This window comes from Mizuhopecten yessoensis, unplaced genomic scaffold, assembly GCF_002113885.1.
Source record: "Mizuhopecten yessoensis strain PY_sf001 unplaced genomic scaffold, ASM211388v2 scaffold2369, whole genome shotgun sequence".
In the NCBI taxonomy this organism is placed as follows: Eukaryota; Metazoa; Mollusca; class Bivalvia; order Pectinida; family Pectinidae; genus Mizuhopecten; species Mizuhopecten yessoensis.
In genome coordinates, this window is record NW_018404512.1 from 336206 (window position 1) to 346038 (window position 9833).

Below are 9833 nucleotides of genomic sequence, written 5' to 3' on the forward strand. Positions count from 1 at the left end.
GCTGTAGTGGGGTACAGGGAGGGTGTATCACTGTAGTTGGGTACAGAAGGGGGTGTATCACTGTAGTGGGGTACAGGAGGGGATGCATCGCTGTAGTTTGGTAGAGGGAGGGGTGTATCACTGAAATGTTACAGTTTGGGTAATAGAAGATTGAAGGATTGTATTTAGTTCACAATTCACATTGCACTCCCTAACCCTGAAATTCACTTTCAATCTCTAACAAATGCCTTCTAAAGCACATAATAATATGAATAAGAAATTCATTTGTAAATATCTGCAAATTTGTGTTCATTGTTAACCCAAAATCCTTGAATATTAACTGCAAAAGTAAATCATTTGGAAATTCAGTTTAAATGTTTTGAAAAATGACAAGATAATAGGAGTTTTGTCTCTTGTTCAGACCTGTCAGTTATAAATAGAATGCAGGTTATATCATCACCAATTCAGTAAATGCTTGCTTCATGATGCAACAATATCATGTTTTTGGTCTAGTAATATGGATGGTGAGTCTGTTTTGGTCTAGTAATATAGATACATATAAATTCTCCATCAATTCAATACACTCCATATATTTCCCAGCCAATTTTTGTGGTGGAAAAAATGTAGTGTGGAGTGATTCAATAATACTATCTGACTTTGAGGACTGATTTTTATTTAAGTCCAACCTCAAGAGATTGTTAATCATATTCAATAAAAAATATTCAGCACATATACATGTATAATGACGGAATATAACACAAAAGTTGAAAAAATGTTGGTGAAAAAATAAAAGTCCTGAGTAACTGAAAACACGCTTATTTTATTCAGCACACAAAATGTTTAGTGAGTATTAACCAATTGTTAAAAGATGAGTGCAATAATGGAGTGTTGCAGTATAACAACAGATGAAAAACTATTTATACTGTTTACGACTTTATATCATTGCTTCTAAATTAGGTACATTAACAGTAATTATTTTTACTATTTTGGAGTCTGCTGTAAAACGTTCATTATATCAACACTACCACATTAAAATGTAATTTAATGCCTTGATTTCACCCACAATAGGGTGACACAATTTCAGAACATGTGTCGGTTTTATTGGGTAGAAAAAGCATGCAATATTGATTAGTGTGCAATATTACAAGTGTGGTAGTGAAGTAACAATGTGGCAGAGATAATATAAGCTCTCTCAGTTACATAAAAATCTCAATATAGATATCATCTTGGTATACCTGTCTTGGTTCAAAGTCGCTGATTCTGTCTTTTCCCTTACAGTCGATGGGGAGAGTTTTGGTCTCCATAGCCCAGACGTTTTACCTCGGTCTGAGTCGGACTTCCAGGCGATTGCCTCCAGCTTTGGGTTGCTTAGTCCTGATAAGATACCTCCTGGAATTGAAGAAGGAATTCTTGATCCTCGCATGTTCTCTCAGCGTCAGCTATACATTGATCCAGATATTATTGGTAAGGGGAGATCACTCTTGATCCTCACTTGTTTTATCAGTGCTTCATTTGAATTGAGCCAGATATAAAAGGTTAGGGGAGAACACTCTATTCCTCACTTGTTCTCTCGGAACCAGAACATCAAACCATTTATTCTCGCTTTACATTTCAGTGCCAAATTCACATCGATACAGATCTCATTGGTAAGGAGAGATCACATTTGACTCTAACCTTCATATCAGTGAATAGCTATGATAATTTTCAATTCTATTTTAAGTATTGCTCAGTAAATGGAATACTATAACATGTAAACTCGTTTTGTTTTAGCTTCATGTAAATCTGAAATGATTGGTAAGTTTCGCGATGCATCCTATATAAATGAGATATCCTTTATATATTTTTGAATAATCACAACTTAAAACTGATTCTTTTTAAAAAGTTTTGCCACTGTGGAGTTGCCCCAATCTTTTGTTAGTCCTTGACCGTTCACAGACACACCTTGTAATTTAGTATGTTTGCCCCAATCACAAACACTCATTGTGATAGGTGGTGATTAAGACCCAGAATTTCTGGCAGTGTTTAGGGGTCACACTGCTGATTTCTGATTTGTTATGGCTATTGCCCCTGGTTCTCCATTTGAATGACTTAAATTTATTGGTTATTTGCAAATCCAAAGTCTAATCTGATCTATTTATCTCATCATTCATCAATGATTTTCTTCCTACTTTGAACCAACCTGAAGAATTGGATAAATACCTGGCAACTTTATTTTATCATTATTTAACACTTTCGGTAGTAACACATACCCTGGTTACCTCCCTTTGAGTGACATTATTGTCATTTACACATTCCCAGTCAATGTCTTGTCTTTGATGTTATACATTGTTTTTACACCCTACTTCCTTTGAAGTACTTGTCATAACATACATAGGTTATCTCCCTTTGATTGACTTTATTTATCCTTTCACATCTCCTTGTCACTTTCCTTGGTGATTTATGATTTATCTTCCCTTTGAATAACTTCCATGGTTTGTAACCCTTAAGATTCTACCTACTTCTTTTAGCAGCACAACTTCAAAACGGTTGTGAGATATGGAGTGATCTTAGTTTTCCCTGTTGGTTGCCTCCCTTTGATTGATTTGCGGTGTCCCTGGTGTTCATGTGTTACTTATGTCCCTGGTGAAAGATTTTCTTCTCATACAAAATAATTCCTGTGTGACCAGACAGAAAAGAGTTGTTTCCCTTGACAAATTATTTCTCTAAAGCATTATTTTGCAAACTTGACAAATTGTTCAACCATATCACAAGGTCACATGAGGTTAAACATGCATTTTGTTCCCATATCTTTGGTACTCTCTACGTGTACTTATTTCTATGTCATTTACAATAAATTATAAAGTTTATCACTCAGCTGCATGGAGGATCTGTAATAAGTATATACAATGTTATTTATATTAGTAAACACATAGGATTTACGAAGGCATCCACCTGCATGACCAATATCAGCTGTACATTAGTGTAGGACAAAAATCTAAGTATTAGACTTTCTGAAGCATTTCTTTGACTGTTTTCTTCCAACATATCTTGTGTGTTCAATTTTTCGGATAACTAATGACATACAGTACTGTACATTAGTACAGGTTTGGCATATAGCGGTTTATATATAGCATTAAAAATCTGTAGCACGTGTACAATGTAGATCTGAAATGCGGTGATGCAAATTGTATGTAACTTATTGGAGGACTTGCTGTAAAGTTTTCTTTAATGACTTTGTATGACTTCACTGTTAGTGCTGACTCAAGGTGACATGTTGCTTAGACCTACTGTTCATATCATCATTATGATGTCATAACTGTAACTTTTGTTAACAATGACCATCTCTAGGCGGTTCTATTCATTTAACAATTATACAGAAATTATACACTTAATTTGACTCAATTCTGAACTTCATAAATCACTTTTATTTTCTGATATTGAAATATTTAAAAAAAAAAAGGTAAATATTAGTATTAACTGCTTTGAGTTTACAATCATAATTATACTGATATAAACACAAGCTTGAAATGGCAAATTCAAAATGAAGTGCTAACTGTTTTCTCAACTTGAGGTCGTGATGACTATGGCAGCACACACCAGATTATGAACATAGGAACATATTTTACCAAAATTAAGTAAGTGATTAGAGGAGAAAAAAGAGTATCTTGTGTAGGTATATGGGAAATAGTTATTCTAACTGAGGTATAGAATTCGGATCAGAAACGACGCTTCCCTCCATCTTTAAGCATATAACATTTATGTTTTTGTTTCTACTGTAGATCTGACACTGTTACCAATTGAGGCGCCTGATGACATTTTTTATGTATCTACTGTAGTGACACTGTTACCCCAATTCAGGCCCCTGATGACATTGTTTATATATCTACTGTAAATTTGTCACTGTTACCCCCAATTGAGGCGCCTGATGACATTTTTTATGTATCTACGGTAGTGACACTGTTACCCCAATTCAGGACCCTGATAACATTGTTTATCTATCCACTGTAGATTTGTCACTGTTAACCCCAATGGTGACACTGTTACCCCAATTGAGGGCCCCGATGACATTGTTTATGTATCTTCTGTAGTTACACTGTTACCCCCAATTGAGGCCCCTGATATTATTGTTTATCTATCTACTGTAAATTTGTCACTGTTGCCCCCAATTGAGGCCCCTGATGACATTGTTTATGTATCTACTGTAGTGACACTGTTACCCCCAATTGAGGCCCCTGATGACATTGTTTATCTATCTACTGTAGATTTGTCACTGTTACCCCCAGTTGAGGCCCCTGATGACATTGTTTATCTATCAACTGTAGATTTGTCACTGTTACCCCCAATTGAGGCCCCTGATGACATTGCTTATCTATCTACTGTAGATTTGTCACTGTTACCCCCAGTTGAGGCCCCTGATGCCATTGTTTATCTATCAACTGTAGATTTGTCACTGTTACCCCCAATTGAGGCCCCTAATAACATTGTTTATCTATCTACTGTAGATTTGTCACTGTTACCCCCAATTCAGGCCCCTGATAACATTGTTTATCTATCTATTGTAGATTTGTCACTGTAACCCCCAATTCAGGCCCCTGATGACATTGTTTATATATCTGCTGTAGTGACACTGTTACCCCAATTGAGGCCCCTGATGACATTGTTTATGTATCTACTGTAGATCTAACACTGTTACCTCCACTTGAGGACCCTAACATGGGAAACACGGTGAGCCATTTTGGAACCTGGAGCCCGGAGATGTTACAGAGTCACCTTCACAGCGTGGGTAAGAAATCTAACTGACAAGGTTCTGACATTGAACATATCAGAACAGTCTCAAATGGTAACATTCAAGATAAATTCAAATTGGTTTGGAATTTAAGCAAAGGGAAGCCTATGGTTGTGTTTAAATTCCGAAGCAAGTTTTGAAAAAGTTAAAATTCCTAAAGTTTGTGTGTGTGTGTTTTCTTTCTCAAAAAATAGCTAATGTAAGATTTCAGCAAATGCTTTGTTACTGTCTAAGATCCCTACTTTGATAGAATGTCCTGTGTTTTGTAGGTCAAGCTGAAGGTCATCCACCTCCTTTAGTGAGGTCAGCCAGTGTGGGAGATACACCCGATTTCTTCGACGAGGACATTGATTTGTTAATCGCTAATTTGACAGTACCACCTCCTCCCTCTTCTGTTGGGGAAGGGAAAGTTACACAGGAGGAGGAGGAGGGACAAAGTGATATCAATATGCCAATAGAAGAGAGTTTTGCTGACCTTGTCATCCCCCCTCCCCCAGGGGAGTCGGCCACAGCCATCCAACAGATTGCAATAGTTCCCCCCATTGAGGGACAAACAGAGACTGATATTAAAATGAGAAATATGCAACATAGACGTTCTAGTTCCCTAGACACATTTCTCATTAAGTTTCCATCAGAGGAGGGTGGAACGGAGTCCTCCACTGACCCACCAGAGGATGTACCTCCAGAACTACCAGCCTCATCACCTCCCAAATTGTCCCCTGACAGAAATCCTCCAAATGAGTTGGTCTTACCCAGTGAGGCATCCCAAACTCTGAAGGACTTTGAATCACCAGCATCTGTGTCACAAAGACTGAACACGTTACTGCAATCTATGCCAATTCCAGGAGAGTCTGCCAGCAGATTCAGTAGAAACACACGGCGCACCTCCTCACTCAAACTGTCACGCAGTGCCTCTGCAGACACTGCTAATGTTGTACAAGATGCTATTAATTCTGTTGATGCAGTTGCCAGGAAGTTCGGGAGGAGTAACTCATTTCAAACACGACATAAGAGAAGAGATACGAATATTCATGGAACATCAACGTCTAGTCATAATAATGGACCAGGAGTTAGCTCCCCTGGCATGTCACAAGATCAAAATTCACGACGTCTACAGAGGACTCGCTCATTTGATGTGAAGGCTAACAAGGAGAATCATGACAATGTGTGGTCTGACAGTTCAGGAAGTGACACTAGCGACACACTGGCCTCACTCAAGGCCACTCTTAAGTCCTATCGAGACTTCCTTCTCAGCAAGTCAAAAGATTCCTCTCGGACAAAAGACTCGCGGCGATCTAGTATCTCAAGTGATGAAGGAAGTGAAAAAAACAGCAGTTCATTACACAGGTCAAACTCCTTCACGCTTGGTTGGTTAAAGCGAAGGTCATCCTTATCTGGGTCTGATGATAAAGGTCGTAGGTCAGGTAGTGATCTATCCTTAAATAAAGATCAACCAACCAGAAAGAAAGAAGGTGTTGAAGGAACTGACAAAAAGGCACCAGTCTTGATGAACCAATTAGCTGTAACGAGGTCAAAGTTGAAAAGTCACTCCGCTTTTTCAGTTCAGGTAAGATTGTACACGAGAACAACTAAATATACATGATTGTAAAATGTATAAACAACATTCTCCCTTAGTTAGAACTAGTATTTACTTTCACATCCTATGTCTATAAACAGCAGTCTCCCATACATAAAACTTGTACTTATTTCCAACATCCTAGTACATTTGAGTATAGCAAGTTCTTAGAACAACTGGAACGCAAATTAGAATGTAGAGTGAATTCTTAGAACAACAGGATGGGAAATTATAGGGTAGAGCAAGATCTTACAACAAATAGGTGGGGAGTTACACTTGTGAAGGGCAAGTTCTTCAAATAACTGGGTTGGAAATTATAGTGAAGAGCAAGTTCTAATAGAACAACTTGGTTCGAAGTTATACTTGTTTAACGCAATTCAAGTTCCTAGAACAACTAGGTAGGACATTATGGTGTAGAGCAAGATCTTAGGACAAATGGATGGGAAGTTATGGTGTAGAGCAAGATCTTAGGACAAATGGGTGGGAAGTTATTGTGTAGAGCAAGATCTTAGGACAAATGGGTGGGAAGTTATGGTGTAGAGCAAGATCTTAGAACAAATGGGTGGGAAGATATGGTGTAGAGCAAGATCTTAGAACAAATGGGTGGGAAGTTACGGTGTAGAGCAAGATCTTAGGACAAATGGGTGGGAAGTTATGGTGTAGACCAAGATCTTAGAACAAATGGGTGGGAAGTTATGGTATAGAGCAAGATCTTAGAACAAATGTGTGGGAAGTTATGGTGTAGAGCAAGATCTTAGAACAAATGGGTGGGAAGTTATGGTGTAGAGCAAGATCTTAGGACAAATGGGTGGGAAAATATACTTGTGAAAGGCAAGTTATTGGAAAAACTGAGTGATAAGATATACAAGTTCTAAATTCTACTGGATTGAAGGAAATACTCTTATGGAATAAGTACTAACATTTTCAGACTACCCTGTCAAAGCCAGACTTCAGAGACAGTTTTAAGAATATATTGTGACTGCATGGTATTTTAACTAGTCCCATTACGCATCTCATCCAACTTCAGAGTCAATGTTTCATTGCTAGGATTAAGTTAAGGATTTTAAACAGGAAGAATTGTTGTGTTAAGTTTCAGGGCTTCTTATCAACATTTGTAGACACACTGCCTATATATAACTGATGTAATCAGTGAAGTACCTGGACCTGGATCACTAAAACTAAATTTAATATTTAGAACTTGGTTCAATATGTCAGAAAAGTAAATTCAACTTTCCATTTGTTTTTGTTTTAAGAAAATATTTAACAACTTCCAGTGTAATAATGCTAAGTTAACATACAAAGATATGTGTATGTGATGTCTACTCAGGACAAGAGTCACACCATTGTACAAATGTTTACTTCATCTTGGTAGGTTACTAATTTGAATATACTCATTCAATTCCAACAGGAACAGTCCGTTTAAGTTTTATGGTTGTGTGCAGGTTAAAGGCCTACAGAGCTGTTGTCAAATGATAGCACTAGGACACTGATCAGTAATTTGATCCAGTGTACAGAAAAAGGGCCTATAAATCCTATGTTGTATGTACAGTTGCAGGGCCTTCTGGCTGACTTAGAGTCAGAGTTGCATGCTCGGGTCAACTCCATGGTATGTAGCCTTGACCCTCACTAGTGTGTCTGTACAACGCTGTGTCATGTCAGTCGCCGTCACCGAGTTCTCACTATAACATAAACAATTTGAATTCAAAATTGATAAAAAAAAAATAGAAATGGAAAGTTGCATAACAAATGATAGAATCCTTCACTAGGACTTTATGTGTATGAGTTTTGGTAATGTCACTGTATGACCTTTGACCTTTCAGCATTACACATACCCCCTCCGTGGGAAGGTTAGTACAGGTTGATTCTGACCTTTGACCTTTCCTCCAATAACAGTCACCACCACCTTCTGTGTGTTCCATCCAGAAACAGACCTAACATGTCTCCCCAGCAGTCTGACAACCAAGTGACCTTTGACTTTCAGAAGGAACGGAACCATTATGATAGTCATATGATCACAAAAAATCAATTAAAATTCTAATTGAGGTTTTTTTTGTAACTAGTCCTGTAGAAACATTTGTCGCCATGGTAATCAGACTGTGGGGTGTGACATTTGATATATACAATCACCAGTATAGTGTGATGTGTTCACGGTTGATTAACTTTTGGTTTCAGCCTCACTGGATTGGCCTACACAGACAATGATGGGACTACCTTACGCTTTCTGATAGGAACTCATTTCATATGAAGTACATTGTTGTAGTATACAATCTTCATTTAAAAAAATATGAAATAATGATAAAATGATTACATTTGAAATTGGGAAAAAGTAGGACAGATAATGTAATAACAATGTAAAAGCAGTCGTATGAAATACAGAAAATCTAGGTAAAATTAGGTGAGAACTTCTAATTCTGTTAATATAAGGTCATAACAACAGTGTAACTGGTAATACAGTGTAACTGGTAATACAGTATAACTGGTAATACAGTGTAACTGGTAATACAGTGTAACTGGTAATACAGTCAGTGTAACTGGTAATACAGTCAGTGTAACTGGTAATACAGTGAGTATAACTGGTAATATAGTCAGTGTAACTGGTAATACAGTGTAACTGGTAATACAATATAACTGGTGATACAGTGTAACTGGTAATACAGTCAGTGTAACTGGTAATACAGTCAGTGTAACTGGTAATACATGTATAGTAACTGGTAATACAGTGTAACTGGTAATTCAGTGTAACTGGTAATTCAGTGTAACTGGTAATACAGTGTAACTGGTGATACAGTATAACTGGTAATACAGTGTAACTGGTAATACAGTGTAACTGGATTACAAGTGTCAGGATTATTTACTTGAAAATCCACAGGTGTGGAGGGGGATGCCTTAGCTCAACTAATTGTTATAATTCCTTGATCACAACACGAGTAGGAAGGCAATCTAGATCAATAGCAGAACACTTTTTAGTTAATTAATAGAAATAAATGTAGAATGCTTCCTTTTCAAATTTCCCTCAATCATAATAGATTTGGATAAATAATATCTTATTTCTCAGCTTTACAACAAAGTAAAGTTGTAAAATCTAAAGATCTTAAGAGGTCAGTACATCACTGTTGTGCAGTAGGCTTCACATCTTAAAAAGTCACCATTGTCACGATCATCATAGCTGATGTTAATGTCTTGTTTTCAGGAAGCAGAACACTTAAAAGAACAGGTAACATCATTTATTGTGCAATCTGGTGTCAGAACTCATATTGTAGTCGCTACTCACCGCCTAATGTGCGCCGCCATTGTTACTGCTGCAGGTTTGACATGAAGGAGTCGGATAATTACAATGTAGCTGCACTGTTTGGTCACAGCATCAGACCTGCGACTGTATCTGTATACGTAGCACAACATATACTGTCAAATCTTCTACCAACAGATCTCTACATCAAACACATGTCACAGACCTCTACATCAAACACATGTCACAGACCTCTACATCTTACACATGTCACAGACCTCTACATC

At 37.4% G+C, this 9833-nt stretch overlaps 1 protein-coding gene across 7 annotated transcripts in view; it reads left to right on the plus strand.

The window, feature by feature from the left end:
• LOC110445782 overlaps window positions 1–9833 on the plus strand; it is a 99250-nt gene that overhangs the window by 80137 nt on the left and 9280 nt on the right. For 3 of the 7 annotated variants that reach the window (XM_021490564.1, XM_021490569.1, XM_021490565.1), the window contains 6 exons: window positions 1258–1443; window positions 1750–1773; window positions 4637–4741; window positions 5014–6311; window positions 8141–8167; window positions 9511–9534. In XM_021490564.1, coding sequence (XP_021346239.1) covers window positions 1258–1443; window positions 1750–1773; window positions 4637–4741; window positions 5014–6311; window positions 8141–8167; window positions 9511–9534 — 1664 coding nt within the window. The remainder of the gene's footprint in view (window positions 1–1257; window positions 1444–1749; window positions 1774–4636; window positions 4742–5013; window positions 6312–8140; window positions 8168–9510; window positions 9535–9833) is intronic. The other 4 variants (XM_021490567.1, XM_021490568.1, XM_021490566.1 and 1 more) reach the window with 4 other exon arrangements.